Source organism: Lagopus leucura, unplaced genomic scaffold (genome assembly GCF_019238085.1).
Source record: "Lagopus leucura isolate 7727_CA_CO unplaced genomic scaffold, USGS_WTPT01 Super-Scaffold_100038, whole genome shotgun sequence".
NCBI classification, from domain to species: domain Eukaryota; kingdom Metazoa; phylum Chordata; class Aves; order Galliformes; family Phasianidae; genus Lagopus; species Lagopus leucura.
Genome location: NW_024962287.1, coordinates 1,149,730 through 1,168,819, shown reverse-complemented (window position 1 = coordinate 1,168,819; position 19,090 = coordinate 1,149,730). Strand labels below are relative to the sequence as shown.

General features: G+C 44.2%; 1 protein-coding gene across 1 annotated transcript in view; it reads right to left on the bottom strand.

The window, feature by feature from the left end:
* CLIC5 (chloride intracellular channel 5) overlaps nt 1–19,090 on the bottom strand; it is a 56,290-nt gene that overhangs the window by 10,196 nt on the left and 27,004 nt on the right. The window contains exon 5 of the mRNA XM_042883581.1: nt 719–900. Coding sequence (XP_042739515.1) covers nt 719–900 — 182 coding nt within the window. The remainder of the gene's footprint in view (nt 1–718; nt 901–19,090) is intronic.

The following is a 19,090-nucleotide window of genomic DNA, read 5'->3' as shown; positions in this document are numbered from 1 at the left end:
GCTTGCCAAGGTCTGCCAGGTACTTGCTTTATCCTAAAGAAAGATGCAGTCCGATAAATGAAATAAATGAAACATTTAGAAGGCAAGATGATGCACATCACTTGCCCTGTACCAGCAACTACTGTGCATCTTACATCCTGGACCTCAGCTGTGACATTGATTTGTTAATTTCTCTGTGTGAAACACCAGCTGGAACAAATACTGCCCCCAAAGACAGACTGTCTCTCTTAAGTCACAAGTGGGTGGGAACTGACTGAAGTTTTGACATCTCTCTTAAGAATAATGGGAAGTAATTAATATGAAAGATGACTTTTACCAGCAGCAGTGTAAAAGCAAAGAGAAAGGACACCCAAATCTCAACACTGTCTTTGCTACTGGTGGGACAATTTTCCCACGTACTAAATACAAAATGGTTTAAGTTAACTTACAGGAAATTCTGAGAAGAATACGTGTCAAATCCTGTTTCCTTAGCACTTAAGATACCTCTGCTGAAAAGCCTGTTGGCTTGACACTTGGCTGCTGGATCAATGGAAGGGACTTCACTCTGTGCATTTCATATATCACTCGCTTATCCGTGAGAGGGAGTGTGTGAATACTGTAAATAGTGTGTAAATACATATGTGTTAGCCTACCATGTAGCACAAACACTCAAAATGTTTGAACCAGAGCACTTCCCTATCAAATAAGGCTTCTTTGTCCATCACATGACATCTTTTACCTTGACAACATGGAGTTTGGGCAGAAGGTTGCAGTCAGCAAGGGTGAGGTCATCTCCATCCAGAAACTTGCGTTTGGACACCTTCTCTTCTTCAGTGCTGTTTGCATCAATCTCCTCTGGCAGAGGGGTTCTCAGATAGTCATCCAGCTTCTTCAGAGCCTTCACCAAACCTTTTTCAAGGGCTGTGCCAAAATGTAAAGAGTGAGTGGCCAGAAAGAATTTAGAAACATTCACTGTCAATGGCTGTTAAACAAAAGCAATGTAACAAAATCAAAATTCAAAGCTACTCAAAACAGGTGAGATATTCAGGCACTGCTAAGATTCTTCTTACTTCAGGTTCATTTAGGTGCAGATTCTCATTCTGATATGTCTCAGATGGAGTGCCACAGTGGAGATAAGTCTTGGGCCTTCAACTGTGAAAGACCTTGTCCCACACCGCTGCAAGGAACTGAAGATGTAAAATTCTGCTTAGGCATGACGCAAAGCAAAGAGCAAAGTTTTTACTTGAAAACATCAACCTGGGGCACAGACTTTGCGTTCTTACACTTTACCTGCAGGTTAGTAGAAAAATGTGATTGAAACAATGTACTTATAGAAAACTGGATGACTGTGCACACATTTGCATGCTATTTGAACTGCAGAGCCTCCAGGGCAAGAAGGATATTTTGCATCTCTGAAGGGGGACAAGCACGATGTGGTCCCAGCCCCTGACAAGTGCCTCACAGTGCTAAAGCAATATAAATAAGAAACAGCGAGAATTTACAATGTGAAAAAATAACAACATGACTCACGGGCTTCGGGCCAGAATTTCAGCTGGTGAAAATTACCTGCAGTGATTTATACCTGCTGCAGATCTGGCCTGGAGTCAGCGTTTAAGGCCTAATCCTGTAAGATCTTTTATCTCTGAGTAACTTATTGCCATTTAACTTAAGGGAGACTGCTCAGTGCGTCAGGTGACTCACGTGGCGTGGCACTACACTACAAAGCCTCGGGAGAGAAATGCATTCATGGAGCACAGCGCGAGCTTCAACAGGCAGCAGCGATCATCCAGGACAGCTCTGGCACCTGCAGCTCTGCTGGCTCTGCTGTGCTGCTGGCAGGGAGGGATGGGCGGTGTGCACAGGGCCATGGAAAGAGCAGGAGCCGAGCTCCACGGAACGTGACTTCTCTGCAGCCCTGACATCCATTAAGCCTTGTGCCAGTGGTGGAAGACGGATTAAGCCACCTGATGCCTCGCTCCCTCTGAAGCCTCTTGGCCAAGCACCAGGGAACCGTAGCAGCTCTGTTGTGGCTGACTCTCAGACACAGTGGCAAATCCTGGCTTAATTGATTGACTGGAGGAGTGACTGCGATCCAACTGAAAACATCCCAGCAAACGGAGCGGGGAGGGAAAGAATTTTATTTCTGAAAGCAGAGCAACTAAAGCGACTGAAGTGCTGCCATCCATAAAACAAAAGCGTTGCCATCCCTTATTTAATCAATTTAAATTGAATTTTGACACTGACATTCTGCTGTCAGATCCCGGCAGTGGTGCCTTTAATCATCTGCAGCTGTGCTCTGCCACACGGCTTCTGCCGAAGGGCGGTGATCTCCTGCTGCGCAATGCTACCCCACGTGGCAACGCTTGGAAGGTTAGCAATCTCTCCTTGGTTTGACCCATCACACCTGCTGAATGGAGAGCTCTCTGTCCCTTGGTCAGCCCCACGCTATATTCTCTTGCAACGAATTCATTTAGAGACAATGGAATCAAATTACTGTGATTTAATCCAATTTTGCCCATTTGGATTTTAGAAAATTGGCTTAACGCTGACTATTTTCCAGCATCCCATTTACCCAGTGAGACCTACAGCTCTTTGAGGGATCCGTGCAATGTTCCTGGTGGAAGTGCTACACGAGCTGCCCTGCGCCATCCCATGGCTCAGCTGCACGTGTTTACAAAGCCAGGAGCAGCAGGTGACACGCATTTATGTAAGTTTTTCTGGAACTTATTAGGGATGTGTTGTTTTCTTTTCTCACTGATACACCAAAGTGCGTCATGGTTGTCTCAAAAACAATGCCTGGAGTGGAGCCTGTGTGTGACAGTGGGAAAAACATCTATCTGAATTCATTTGGCGCTTGCATGCAACTGCTTTAGGCCAGAAATAAGCATATGTGCAGGGTTCAACATGTCTGAGACCTAACTCTAGGCTCTGCTGGGACCCACGGGATCCCAAGATCTCCCACTGAAGTCACTATAAGGTGGGACCACCTCAGATTCTGATCATCAATTCAGACCCTGATTAATTAATACTCCTCCGGTACTGGTAAAGCTCCCAGAACAACTAGGAAAGAGAGGAGCAGTGAATAAGAGAGAGCTGTCTTTCTTCCAATTGATCAGTGATGGAATTCTGAAAAGTCAAGAGAATGAAAAACCTAAAATTATAATTTCATATAGAGCTTAGGTGTACAAGGCTACTTTTAATTTCTTTTAAAATCATTTTTAGAAAAATAAATAAGTGGGAGACGAATTGTACTTTTAACAACGTTGTAGGGAGACAATTTTTATGGGAAGTGGAAGGCTGAGCTTCAAATGCCTTTTCGAGGTGATCAAACCAGGTCTCCCAGATAAAATCCCACCAGTGGAGCACAGAGTAACCTGTATGGCTTTCCTATTGGACTATTTCCCTTTTCATAAATAATTTTAGCGGATCATCACAGAAAGCTGAAACCATGGGTAAACACCTTAAAAAATTAACTCTCATTTGCTCTCTTATCTGCTCAATGTTTAAGAAAATCCATTAACAGTAAAAAAAGTACGAGCAGAGACTGAGAAACAACATTCTTAGAAAAATCTACATCTCTGAAGGTTCTGGAACCCTTGCTGAGTGACCTGTTGTCTGGGTTCATATTGAGATCAAACCAAGCAGAAGAAGCTCTTCACAAAACTACGAATGGCTTGGGTTGGAGAGGACCTTAAAAGATCACGCAGTCCCACCCCCTGCCATGGGCTGGGTGCCCCCAGCTCAGGCTGCCCAGGGCCCATCCATGGCCTCAGGCACCTCCAGAAATGGGGCACCACAGCTCTGGGCATCAATGAGGCTCACCACCCTCTCAGTAAAAAATTTCTGTCTAACATGTGTCCTAAATTTCTCCCTTGTATAGTTTTTTAGTCTAAAGCCATTCCATGCTGTCCTATCACTATCAGACTGTAAAAAGTCACTCCCCCTCCTGCTGATGAGCTCCTCATCACTGGAAGGCCGCAGTGAGGTCTCCCCACAGCCTTCCCTTCTCCAGGCTGAACACCCCCAGCTCCTCAGCCTTTCTCCATAGAGAGCTGCTCTCAGCATCCTCCTGGCCCCCCTCTGGCCCCGCTCCCACAGCCCCACATCCCTCCTGTGCTGGGGGCCCCAGGCCTGCATGCTGCACTGCAGCCTGACAAGGGGCAAAGCACAGGGGACGGCCCTCCCCGTTGTCCCCCCAACCTGATGCCACCCTCTGCTGATGCAGCCCAGGACAACAACAGCATTCTGAGCTGCAGGGTCACACTGCTGGCTCACACTCAGCTTTTTTATCCATCAAGACCCCCAAGTCCTTCTCTGCAGTGCTGCTCTCTGTGAGTTCTTCTCTCAGTCTGTACTTGCATCTGTGATTCTCAACCCCAGTACCTTAGATTCTCTTGTGATCACTTTTAGAGCATCTCCAGGTCCCTCTGGATGACATCCCTCCCTTCTTTTGTGTCAGCTGCTCCACTGAATTTGGTGTCATCAAGGAAGTTGCTGAAAGTACACTCAATCCCACTCTCTATGTCACTGATAAAGATGTTGAGGACTACTGGTCCCAAGGCAGACTCCTTGGGGACACTGCTCATCACAATGGACATAGAGCCATTGACAGCAGCTCTCTGGCTACAAACATTCAATCAATTCTTTATCCACTGAATAGTCCATCTTTCAAATCCGTCTCTTTCCAATTTAGAGATAAGGATGTGGTGCAGGATCACATCCAAAGCCTTGCACAAGTCCACGTAGATGACAGCGTCCTCCCTTTATCCACTGATGTCATCACTTCAACATAGAAGGCCATCAGACTGGTCAAGTACAGTCTCCCTTGGTGAAGCCATGGTCTTGAAGCTGCAGTGAAGCTGTGCTGGCTGTCACAGGTCACCGCCTCGTATCACCTCTGAACCTCCCACAGCATGGCTATTTTGTGAAAATCTGGATGACTTGGTATGTTGCCTCTGTTGAGAACACAGGGAGCAGCAGACTCTCACTGGGACATTGTGAATACCACACACAACAATAGACTGAAGGAAGACATTTAAAAAGGTGCGACCCACTAAAAGGTGTAATTTTCCATTTGCCAATATAGTACCCATAATAAATTTTGAAAGTTGTTACACAGCTATTGCCCTTTATAACTTATCCTCGTGGTAACATCATTAAATAACAGGTTTGTTGATACGAGCAGGAGCTCAATTGCACGTCAGTCACTGGGATTAATCTTCCCTACAGTGTATAAATTAAATGAATTGTTTTGAATTAAACACACTGAGCTTCCTCTGTAGCCAGGGGTATCTTCTCTACTGCACTTGGTTTGCATGACCTGAAGTCAGTTGTATGGAGAACTTTTCCTGAAGCATCTAATAGCCTCACATTGTGTTGGTAATGTCAGGGTGGAGTATTCAGTATTACAACACCAAGTGGAACTATGCCTGAGAATGTTGCTCTGTGCTGCTTTTGAAACTTCCACCTCCAATTTCTTTCCCACCCTGCAGATTTGCAGTATGAACTTAGAGAACCCAAATGCAGCCCAGCCCTGTATGAGGACTGCTGTCATCAGGTTTTCAGTGCAAGATCTGCAGAAGTCTGAACTCACACAAACTGTCCAGAGAAATCACTGAGCACAAATGCACCAGAACTATATTGCCTCCCTCCATACTGATATATTTAATATAACCTCAAATTCCAACAAGCTCTATCCATATATATTTAAAATCCATGGTGGAATCATCTCTCTCAGGCTTCACAGCTGTGTTCTGGGCTATTTAGGCAAAGACAACTTACATCAATCACAGCCTGTTGTGTCCTCCCACCAACAATGAACAAATAATATCAGTAAAAATAACTCACGAGTTCTTTGTGACATTCCTTCCCTCCTCAAAACTATACCTTTATACAACTTCCCTTAAGAATTCTGAGTTAGAAGCCAAAAAAATAACACTTTCCAATCACAAAGCAACCACAGAACACTTAATGAATGTATTACCATCTGTCAATTGCATGGGGTGAGGCTCAGTTTAGCCAATGATACCTAATTCATAGTGACGCTCTGTTTTCAGCATAAGGTTACTTCATGTTGAACAATGAGATTAACAAATTGTGACATGCACAGAAATACAAATAATGTAACAAAAGCTAATAATTGGCAAAATGGTGCTCTCAGTTACGCTGACATAAAAGAGGAGTAACTCCACATTGTCAGCAAGCTATTCCATATTTACTCCAGTTCAACCAAGACAAGATTTTGGCTCTGTTATTCAACTCTTCAAGCAAAAACTTCCTTAAACTATTAGCCTGAGCCACTATTTCCCAGGGACAAAGAGAAATCATTCTGTCTTGAAGCATTTATACCACAACAGAACAAAACATTGGAAAATGTAATGCATGGAGAGACCCTGCAAGTCAAGGGCCAGATTCTAAGATTCATTAGTAGGTATTTAGAGTGAAATTCTGGCCATACTGAAGTTATGCTGTTGACTTCAGTGGGGTTAGGATTTCTCCAGAAGCTTTTAAAGCCAAAATCAGTTCATCTGACCTCCTGCGTAATACTGGCCATAAAACTCCCAGCATTGGAGGTCGTTTCCATCTGTTTCCTATGGGTCAAATAAGGCTGAAGCAAAGTGGAAAGTAACTAGAAAGTAGTAAAAGAAAAATGGTTTGGAAAAAGTAAAACTGATTCAGACTGTCCACACCCACAGCGTTTACAGAGGTCAGACAAGGACTCTTCTTCCCCTTCCTTGAACTCAAATATTTCCTTCCTTGTTTCACACTGGGATGAGGAGACACAGCAAAGCAAACAAAGCACACAAACACCAATCTCTGTGGCCTGAAAGAGACACCGGAAGGCAGATCGTTCCATCCTAAAATAGTACCCTAGGAAAAGCTGAACTACCACCAGAGGAGCCTCAGTTTTTTTGAGAAGACTCCTTGGAGACTAGGCAAACTGGCTACTCAGATCTTAAATACCTAAAACAAGTTGAGATTCATCCTGTTCTATGTGTCTGAGTGGCACCATCTGCAGGATGAGGACTCTACTTGATGTAAGAAGAGGTGCCCACCCAGAGGGTGGTGAGGCACTGGCACAGGTTGCCCAAGGAGGCTGTGGATGCCCCATCCCTGCAGGCATTCAAGGCCAGGCTGGATGTGGCTCTGGGCAGCCTGGGCTGCTGGTTGGCGACCTGCACACAGCAGGGGTTGGGACTGGAGGAGCGCTGTGGGCCTTTGCGACCCAGGCCATGCTGGGATCCTATGCAAAGCATGGAGCACACAATAAAAGCAATAGGAGTAATTGACTCCTTGGTCAAATTGTGTTTGAAAACTATTTAAGATAAAAGAGAGCAAAAATGTTTACATTTTTAAAACTATCCTATAGCAAAATAACATAAACTTTCCAAACAAACGTATAAGAAAAGAAGTGTTTAGGTTACTTGGTTAAGTCATACTTAAAATACTCAACCATTCAGGGCCGTGATTTAGCAGAGGGCTGTTAGAGTTAGGGTAGGATGGTTGGGCTGTGGTTGTGGTTGCACTCGATGATCTTGAAGGTCTTTTCCAACCTGATCTATTCTGTGATTCTGTGATTCTGTTTTCACATGACTTTTAAAATTTTGATAACCCTTGAAATTTGCCCATCATTCAGGACACCCCTGCTACTTTTTTCTCACGCCAACATTTTATCACAAAACATTTTTCCAAGCCAAGGGAAGATAGATACAGCCCTCTTCAAGTCAATGAAAGCACGTGGCAAGAATCTAAAGTCACCAAAGTGCAGCAACACAATGGCTTTGGTACACCATCTGAAACCGCTGTCTGACCTCAGTATCACACACACAATTAGTAGGACCGCACGTTTCTGAATCATCAAGCCCAGCAAGTTCAACCAACAGCAATCCATGCACAAAACCGAGCAACAGTTGCTACCGCTGCCCTAGACAGCTAACGGCTGCTTTCCCTTTTTACTGCTTTCTTCCATTGCCCTCCAGTAAGATTTATCCCATAACACACGCAAATGAACTTGGTGAAATATGCAATGAGGGAAGAGGGGGAACAGTACATAAATATTCGCAGTCTCACACAAACAATCTGAGATTTATTTCTACTTTAGAAAAACAAACCACCTTTCCTGATCACTTCCAGATTCACAGAGTTTGATATTATATGAGACCCAATACTGTTTTCTGGTAGAAGGAAACCAGCTAAGAAACTGCAATTTAAGGTAAGAAAATAATATCATTCTAGTAGTCTGCCAGTCTGATTAAAGACCAAGGATCCATATTTTCGCTCTATTTTTCTACATCCTGCTCACTTTATTTTAGGCAGGCTCAACAGAGTACCATAACTTTAATCTGAATAGATTAATCCTTCTCATGCAGCAGAGCTGTAACTGCAGTACGTGTTACTGCCCCTGTATTACATACTGACCCATTTGTGATTTTGATATAACCCTTGAGACCAGAGTGCTGCCTTGAATGCCTCTGCTCAGCCGTTTAAAAGACAGGTGTCTTGTCTCTGCTGGTTGTATGGGCTTCTCCTGCTCAGAGACACTGAGCATCTCAGGAAGGCAGCTCCTTCTCACTGCCACAGACCCCCAATGGAAGCTGGCTGCACACCTGCCCTTCCCACAGCATGAACTATAGGTGAAACCAAAAGGACAAGCTCAGGCTAGACACCTACCAGTCAGGAAGGTGAAGTCAGGAGAGATGAACCCCACCCTTTAAATATATCTCCACAGTTCACCTAAGTGATGTAGGGTAACATTCCCCCTTTTTTATTAGATACTCAGGCTTCACACCCCAAAGGTGTGAAAGTACATTGCCAATTGCAGCAGTGCAACATCCAACTTCCAGGCGTATTTCTGCCTTGTAAGATCCCTGGCTCTAAGGAGAGTCTGTATGGAGGGGCAAATGATGGTTAGTCCCTACAAAAAGAAGGGAGGTGTGGCTCCCATGCATCCAACCATTCAGATACCCAACTCCAAGCCAAAGGGAGTTCTGGAGTGAATCACCTCTGCTATTAAAGATTAATTAAAGATAAATTATTCAATATTCACTTGAACAGAGACCTGATTGTGCTTTCACAATAAAGGTAAATGCTTATGCAACAACACCGAAAAGCTGCAATCTGTCTGCTTTCACTGACTGAATGAATCTCTAGTTGTGTACACAGAGAATAACCAAACATAAATAAGCATATATTTTCAAGAAACATTGGTGCATATGCTCTGTGCATTTTCACAGAGAGAAAAGGAGTTGCTAAACCCCTAGAGCACTGCAGCCAGTTCTCAGAGGGACATACAGCAGTTAGATAACCAAAGCAATCTCAGCAGACACACGGAAAATCTATCAAGTTACTTACGAGCAGGACTCATCCTGTCTAACTTTGGCTATTTAAATGTTAGGTGTCTAGTCCAACCTGGTTGTCCAAGGCTCCGTTATAGATATTGATAAAAGATGGGCAACTCTAAGGGAAGTTCTTCCAGTTTTAGTTTGTACTTTAAGGTAAATGAAACTTTCCTTTGGAGGTAGATTTACGTACCTTTTCATAAATCAGAGAACAGGGCGGGAAAATTGAATGACCTATGTGAACTTTTAGACAAACAGACTTAGGTGATGTCTTCCCTTCCCTTCCCTTCCCTTCCCTTCCCTTCCCTTCCCTTCCCTTTCTCTCCACACTGTCTACAAAAGCTCAGTGATGTGAATTGACCATTCAGAGCTTGCTCCCAAACTCTGGGATGCTTTGACAAACCTGTCAAATTTCATCCCAGAGAGACTGAGCCAAAAACTTTGATAAGGTCTGATCGGTAAGGTTTCCTCCAGCCCAAGCCATTCTGGGATTCCTCAGGTAACTTTCCCTCACTCAAACACAATGATCCACAGGTCTGGGGTCACCTGGGTTTAGGAGATGCAAGTCCAATTCTTTTCTTCCCAAGATAATTCTACTTGAGCTTCCATAAATGATTTAAATGCTCTGTCAACTTCCTACAGGCAAAATAGGGATGACAGATACTTTACATCGGTAGAAGCAGTAATGTGCCAGCCATGGGCATTTGTTTCAGGTCAGAGGGAAATTGTCTGTTACGAAAAGAGGTATCCTATTTTGTGATATCATCTATCCAACTCCCAAATCAAACCTAGTGAAACAGGTGTATCTATAATGACTTTAAGAAGAAAATTAAACCATTCATAGCAACTAGAAAGTTTGTTTTGATTTGGTTCTAGTTTCAGGCTAAATATCAATTTTCTTCCTTCCTTCTTAGTCTGTTTTTCAGTGGAGGCAAGAAATAAATGCAATACTTGTAACTTCATCACAAAGAGTGAAACTGAAACACCCTCAAATGCAGTTCTCTAAGAAGAAAACCCAGGTGTCAGAATGACACCAAATGCAAGGCTTATTTCCAACTCTCCTGGGAGCCACAGTGACCTGAGGGCAGGAAGCAACCGAATGTAAAACTAGTGGCCTACCAGCGCCCCAGCACTTTGCCTGCATTTCACAAATCATCGGAACTCTGCAGCAGCACACAGGTGACAGACATCTTTTCTCTGTCCTTAGGGGCCTCATCTTGACCACTACTGCTCTAGTCTAGCGCAGATGTCCCTGACACAACCGCAGACAAACAGCAGCTGATTTGCATCAAAACCCTGAAAAAAAAATGTAATAATAATAAAAATGAAAGCCCTGCACAATATTAAGCCGTACCATTGGAGTGTGAGATTAGCATTCCAGTATCTCCATTGCCAAGCTGCTACATGTTTACTCTGCATGTACGGTTTTGTTTTATTTGCAAAGAACAAACTGACGATTTGGGGACTGACAAAGCAAAACAAACTGCATGCTTCTGCTTTGAAATAAGAGCAAAGTTAGCGCACGGTGAGTGCCTCTGGGCTCAGAGACAGTGCGGTGGGGACCCCTGGTGTTCTGTGCCTGAGCAAAGAGAAACGGTCCCATCTTTAACACCAATTCATTCCAACGCTAGACATATCACGGAAATGAAGTCAGCTTTTCAGACAACAGAATCATCCCAATTACACTCTATTGACTTCAAGTTCTTCCACTTAAACGGCAGTGAAGACGTGGGAGGGAATTAAAATTAAAAAAAAAAAAAAAAAAAGAAAGGAGATTTACAATGAGATTTACAAATGACTTAAGTTGTAATTGTTATCCACTGTTTCTCTGCCTTTGAGATTTTTGGTTTTAAGCCGCATCAAATGACTTAGGGATCATCGCAATTATGCCTTGACTTCAGCATTCTAATGGAAGCATCAGCCAAAAGGGTTATAATTATGTTTGGATGCATTAAAAAATCCAAGCAGTAGCAGGAAGGTCATACTTCCTCTGTTGCAATAGCCCTGATGTGACGATACATTAAGAACATTTCTCCCAGTTCTGGAGTCCCCTGTTAAAAAAGGCTTTGGAAATTCCCAAGAGAGAGGCCAAAGGAGAACAATAATGTCGTGCTCAAGGGCCGGGAAACAAGCCTCAGAATATCAGGCTAGAAAAGTTTATTTGTTCAGTTTATCGGAGGGAACGCTAAGAGGTTCATGTGTGCAGCTCCTCACCTATGGACAAAACATCTGCAAGGTGTGAGGAGCAATTCAGCCTTGATGACAAAGGCATGGAGAGGTCCAAATGCTGGAAGCTGGACAAATTGCAGTTTCCACATTGCCAAAGCAATGGAGTGTTCAGGGAACAAACAAGGAGGGAGAGGGGCATGCTTGCTTCTTAGGATATTTATAAAGGGACAAGGAAAAGGTAAATTTTTCAGAACTGTCAGAAACTGAGCCAAGGGGGGATACAGCTGCAAGGACAGGTCACAACCCATGTGCTTTTCAATCCCCGGTATCGCCTCTGATGTTTTGGAAAAGGAATGAGGTGCACTGCCTCAACAACACTGCCTCAACAACACAGAAAGTTTGCTGAGACAGTAACTGTAATTAAACCACATATCTCAAGACCTGACACGTTTGCAGAGATCACAATATCTTTTCCCACAACATAAAACGAATCGGTAGGGGCTTATCCATAGCTGTCCATAGCTTATCCATTGCTGTCTGGTCTTTCTCTGTTAGAACAGTTGGATTAGGCAGACCAATGGCTTGAAGTAGTGCAGAAAGCACTGCTGACCAGATGCCTTCCTGACATTTTCAGGGCATCTTGACTCAATGTTAAGGTGCAGTTTCTTTCAGTTTCGATTGGCTGGGTCAGTAGGGATCCTCCTTCTGCAGTGCAGAATACAGACCGGCTATTGCCATCACCTGAGCCCCTCTCACTCAATACATTCCCTCCTTAGAGGGGCACTGGGCAGTAAAAGACATTTCAGTTTCTCCTGTTCTCTGCTTAAATGCAAAAGAACTCACCCTCTACAGGACTAAAAGAGTAACTTACCCTCTACAGCACTAAAACAGTAGCGTATTTGCTGAATAAGTAAAGCTGACAGGGCTGTGCTTTGCACCCAAAGCTTCTTGCAGACTCAAGCTCTCAGAAATTTTGATATTTTTTTCTGCAATCAGCAAAATTGGGAGATTTAGAAAATAATTGTGTCTCTAATTCTCATTGTCACCTTTTTCCCAGCACTGTTTTCAAGCTAACTGTCAATTATTTAAGATCCTCTCTAATAAAGAAAATTAGCAGCACTGGTTTTCAGTTACGTCTCATTCTTCTCTTCCCAATTATTTTATTAAGAACATTTGCATGGATAAAACAAAAAAAATATGCTTTGGGAAAAACAGATTCTGGACAAATGCTTTGCCCTTTGAAGTCTCTCTGTTTTGAAAATGGACTTCAGTGCAAATAAAGAGCCGGTCCCTGGGCTGTGCCATGGGATAGCTCACTCTACCATTGCTAAATAGAAGTCTGGGGACAGCCTTCTTGGGACAGTAGGACCCCTTGGGTGCTTAAATCATAGAATCTTTTCAGGTGCCCGGGACATTCAAAGGCCACCCAGTTCAGCTGCCCTGCAGTTTGCTCATGTAAGATCCGGATGTTCTACTGAGTTAGGCCTTAACTTCATCAGTCCTGCACGCGCTTAAGATGCACCAAGTGTGTTGCAACCAGTGGAGTTACCCACCCATGCGAAACAGCAGAGCAACAAAGTTAAAACCAAATCCTAAGTAATAATGTCATTTAGGCCTCCCATCCCAGCAGCAAGGCGCTTAATTCCTCCCAGGACTGCTGCCGCCAGCTTGCTCTAATCCACTTCCAGCTGTGCTACTGCTCCTGTGTGTGAGCGAGAGCTGGGCTGGGAAGCAGAACAAAGCATCCCAGGGAAGCCAGCAGCACTTGGAGGAGTCTTCAAACACACAGGGGAAATCGTTCCTTCTTCAAGGAGAGCGTCTGCCAACTTCTGTTCCCCTTGCAAGGATTTCAGCCTAGGCCTGGCCTGTGTGCGTAGGCCCTGGTTCAGCAAAGGCCTCAAACAGTGCCCCTCTTTGAGAGCATCATTACAGTCACTGACTCGAGAGCATGGTGTCAACTGGTTTTTAGGGCTTTGCATATTCTGTCTATAAATATACTTTTCTATTTCTTTTTCCTCCCCCCGTACGGCATGCTATGGCTCCAAAGCAACACTGGCTTGCAGACACAGACTTGTCAGAGTTATGACTGTGGGTGCATTGATGGTGAATATGCACTGCTCCTGGAGCGGCTGCACCTCAGCGTGCCGCGCAGGAGCACCACGTGCTGCCTTGGAGCTCCTGCAGTCTGACCACATCCGGACTTACAGAGAGCTTGCATGTTCTACTGATTTCAATTAGTATTTTTCACACTTCCATCAGCAAATCCTCGTGCCTTAATTAGCAAAATTAAGTTAAAAGGCCTGAGAAGGAAAAAAAAACAAACCAACCTAAACAATGGGAAAGTTCAGAAATTTCCCTAGTAAGGTACATACTTCTGAGGTTAAGACAATGGTTTATCATCATTTTAGAAAAGAATTCCCTCCAATGGCATACAATTCCAGCTCCTGGCTGTGGCAGGTCAGAAGATATCAGCCCTGAAACCTGTCCCTGGCACCAGGCAGAAGATGGATGGGTCTGGGCCTCCAGCCAGAAACATTCTGAGGGAGGTTTTCAAAAAGTTATTTCTCTGCAAACTTGTGCAAAATGCTGTTTCTGAGCATTTTAGAGCTGGTCTTTAATTATGGGGCAAAGTGGCGATGAAGCAACTGAGGGTGGACGATGAGTACAGCTCACTGCTCTGCTTAACAAGTTTGCACACAGCTATCACCATTTTTTGAGTGAACCTTATATGTGTGTTTTTATAAATAGAGTGGAGAGCAGTTTTATTAACATATCATGAGTGAGTTATATGGGTCATCCCAAATGAGTAGCAATAAAATCTTTATATCATGCTCGACAACACGTATTTGGTGTTTTATGTGCCACAAATGTTGCAGAAAACCTATCTTACATATGTTCTAAGACTAGGTATTTTTTATATTAGGCCTGGTTTTGTAAAGCTGCCAGGCACTTCAGCTGCCATGAGCCCAACAGTACTCGGCTCTGAGGGAGCCATAAAGACTTGTTTAAAATGCTCTAAAATAGCTTTTTTGTGTTTCAAAATGTCACAGTTGAAGATCTGTCATCCCAAGACACTCCGCAGCTAGAAAGCCCATCACAAAGCAACTCCTTTTCTTCAAAATGATTTTTACAGCTATTTCTAGTCCTTCCTGGTTGCACGGCAGAGAAAACTTAATGTTATCTCAGTATGGGACAAATTATGACTCATGCTGGGTTTGGACAGGTGTGGGGTTTTGTGGTGGAAAAGGGAAATTCTGCAACTAAAGAGGAAGAAGGAAAAAACTGAATGGCAATTTGATACACAGACACGACACGCATTTATACCTATATATTTCTGTGGCACCTTGGAAAACTATGCAAAAATCGTAAAGCATTAACATTGCTCCTGAATTAGAGTCCGATCCCGCATTCCTGTCAAAGGAAACTCCTCATCCATTCAGTGCATTCACACTACTTTTTAACTTTGCTCCACTAAAGCCAACAGGAGCTGTGCCAAGAGCTTTGCTGAGCTGAGGGCGAAGCTTTTAGGCCCAGAAAGAGACGGGAGGATTTTAGGGTTGGGATAAGCTGTGTCATGGTTCCAGTCTGACCTCTCCCACTGAGCAAGAGGAAGCTTCGGGGAAAGCTGTTTTCTCCCCTCTGGATGTGGATGTTGAGTAGAGCAGTCTGTGCTCATTGGGATGACCGCAGCATCAAGGACCCATGAAACCACACCAAGGATCTGTGCACATCAGCTCCAATTCCACAGAGGACCTGCACCACAGATCGATTACTGCAGCATCCTTTATCCTACGTAGATTTTTTGAACCTGCTGTTTTCCTGCTAATTTCAGCACGGTTTCCAGGTACACCTCAATGGGTGCACGTACCCAGACTGTGGACCTGGCTCTCTTCTCAGCAGGAGGAATCCTGTATAGTCAGAGCAGCTTCACAGTGGTGAAGACCAGCTTCAATCCCAGCCTGCCCATGGGTGCATACCTGCTGCACACACACAGATGCAGTGCATGGAGAGGTACTTCCCATCTCACGCGCCGAACCGCAGCGTGATGCAGCTACTGAAAGAGGTGAACAGCGTTTAATCACGTGTAAGTTAATGATTTAAATGCTCTTGATGTAAATCCAAACCAGACAAGCGGAGGCCTCTGGTCAGACGTTGGAAATTCCTGCGCGTGGGACCGTGCTGGTGGTCCCCCGGCCTCGTGCCTTCTGAAGAGCCCTACAGAGAAACCTCCTTCCGTGCCGCTAATGAATGCGCCCACCCACACGGGGCTGGTGCCTCCTAAGAACTCCATTCAAGAACAACTTTTTAAACTCATAAATGAAATCAAAGGGCTCATTCTGCGAGCCAGAGAACTTAGGGTTTTAGGCGGAACGGTGAAGGGGTGGTGGCTATGGGCTGTCCCCTTGGTTTGCAGTACGCAGCAAAAGAAGTCACGAGCGGGTACTGAATTTGTACGCAGCATTCCGATCAATTGAAATGCATCCTCCTCCAATGAATAGATAAACTGTTACTACTCTGGTTTTGATACAGAGCTGGAGTGCTTTGCTCAGCATCAACAAAAGGAACCAAAGTAAACTCCCAGGGCTCTGGTTTCCATCCTTGTGCCCGGTCAAGGTCTTTGAGATATTAAGCACAAAGCAACCCAAAACTCTCAGCTTAGTCACACAAGCCTGAGCAACCTAAACCTGTGGATGAGGATCCAGGAGATCACCAAAGAGGACTGTCGCTGCTTTGTTCCAAGGGCTCTTTGCGGCAGCCACGAGGTGGATAAGAACTTCTCAGTGTTCCAAGCAGCAAAGTCTGGTGCTGGGCTTGGAGGGCCGAATAACCCGGTTGTGCTATCTAAGCCAGATGTGGATCTACGCCTACGATGAGACCGTCGCTCCTTCAGAGAGGCCTGTTATAAAATTATCGAGTGACATGGGGGGTGGAAGGAATCAAGCCAGTTGTAATTGAAGTGACTTGAAATAATAAATGCACGCACTTTTTTTAAACACAGCTTGCCACATCCTGAGGATCTGGAATCAATTCATTCCCTTTCAAGAAGCTTAAAAGTGGTGGGACTTTGATATGGCATGAGCATGTTTGCTTCTGGGCTTACAGCCCTAGCCAGCCCGTTCCAAACCTTTCAACGTTTTTATATTATAAGGCAGAAATGTGAGCAAAACAAAGATGGAAAAAAAGCATCAGAAATTCAGGGAACTATTAAAACAGGGCAGCCTGGCTGCCAAATACCTTCAGTAAGTAAACAGAACGTGATCAATACCATATTGCCATGCAGACTTACCCAAGAGGGTTATCACCTGCTTCTGTGCCAGGTATGAAACATAATGGCATGTGGCTAATAAAGTACTTCACGAATCCAGCAAAAAAAAAAATGCACTGTTATTCTCATAATGCTGAAGAATTCTAAATAATTTTAGCTCATCCAGAAAAAACACAAAACTTTCCACGAAAACATTGTTAAAATCAATAGACTACTCTGCACGCTTCTCTTTTGACAATACTGCACTTGAAAGAGAAAAGCACCTGGTCAGAACGAAAGCTATCTTGTCCAGGGGATGTCTCAGCTTTGACTGCAAAGCTTCTTGCTTTAAGTATTCATATACTTGCCAGCAGAGGGTATCACAATCTTAGAAACAAACGGATGTGTGTATCATTGTGTTTGCTCACTTACACGCAAGAACTCAAAAAACTAAACAAAGATATTACAAATCTCGTTTTTTTTTTCATAACATTTCTACTTTCAGGGGAAAAAAAGTCATTCCAGTACTTAAAGGCTACAGACTCTACAGCCAGTGCCTCCTCACCACCCCTCTGCCATAACACAGCCAAGAGACGGTGCTACTTGGTGTCTGATCTGCTGCATGACTGCAGCTGTAAGCCCTTCTAGGAGAAACGCTGTTTGGGGGGTATCTTGGATGTGCACTGGGCTGCCATTAACTCTCACATCCAGTGTTCTTCCACTGCATAAATCTCATTAATGATTCCAACCAGTTCACAACATTTTTCCACAACAGCTCATGTTACATAGACCTAATGACCTCTCCTAACCCTATGCCACGAGGAACACAACTACAGCTAACACGAGTTCTCACAGCTAGAGATTGCTGGATGCTACAAATTCCCAGCCTGATATCCCACACTGGTGAATCCACCTCCCTGACCTCCAGGTTCAGAGAATATCATTTAAACAACCTGACGCTTTGTGACTCAGGCAACTTGGTATCCAGCACCCTCCTACTCCCAAGCAAAAGCAATGACATTTACTTTTGATGCAATGATAAAGGTTCCCCATTCCGTTTTGGTTCTGTCAACAAGTGTTTTTCTGTTCTTGTTCTAGGGAACGTGAGCTGGGATTAGACCGTCGTGAGACAGGTTAGTTTTACCCTACTGATGATGTGTTGTTGCGCTAGTAATTCCTTCGAAAGAATCTTCGATCCTTTGCAACTGATGACCCGGATAGAGGTGTGAATTTCCAGCTTAACCCAAGAGCTTGAGTCACCTGCAGCTTGGGCTCGACATAGAGCACGGCTGTGAGGCATGTGCCACTACCTCGAGAGCTGGTGTGTATAGGAAATGCATGATAGCCACAAGCAGCAATCTGTTCCTTTTAGACCTTAACTACTCACATGCAGATAAGGAAAGGGGCATTCTCCAAAGAAGGATCAGAGGAACTGGAAAGGATAGTTCAATGAAAATGTCCCCAGGGTAAGACAAACACTATTCTCACCTAGCTCTTGAAAACTGAAAGTCAAAGACCTTACTATAGCTGAGGTCTGATTCCCTCATGTTGTAGGTGTTAGGTCATGTTAGGTTGACAGCCCCAAGCTCCCTGAGGCCCGTGGTGCTACAAAGAATAGGTCAATACTCTGCTCATCTTTGCTCTGTCCTGGTGCTCTGGCACTTCAGCGGAAGGAAATGAAGCATTTCTCCACTTCAAAGAGGAAAGCTGAGCTCAGAGATGTCCAGGTGTCACAGCCATTAAATACCAGTGGGAGCTGCCAGCCTACATCAGAGCAGGATCTGCACATCGCAGAGCCACTGAGAACCACCATGCCAGGATTCTACATGTGGGCAAACACCCATGACAGTTTTCGAGTGCAAAGAACAGAGCAGCTGAATTGAAGACTTACAGTTGCACCACAGACCATAAAGATTCCTTTTGGATGGCCAAGATATTTTATTTTCAATGTAGCATCAATTTAGGCTGACTCTTAATTTATCTTCTTTTTACAAGCCTTCCTACAGTGGTTAGCTGAGCATCCCATTGGTGTTAGACACACACACACATAAAAAAAGCTTTTAGCATCTCTAAGAAGTGAAGTGTTATAATTACTTTCTTTGTTAACACCAAAAAAATATTAAGGAGCAGATTGTAATCTGGCATAAATCACCCGTTCCCCATCTTCATCTCACGAGGCAGCCCCAGGCAATGAAATATAAGTGCACAAATGAAAGCTGGGGCAGAGCTGGAACCTGCAAATCTACTCCTCTCTGAATGGTAATTAGCATGCCTTAGGTCTCTGTGAAATTAGTAAAACGAGGTGAGATGAACAGTGAGTGACTGCAAGTATCCGGCTAGATTATCTCCAGGGATATGA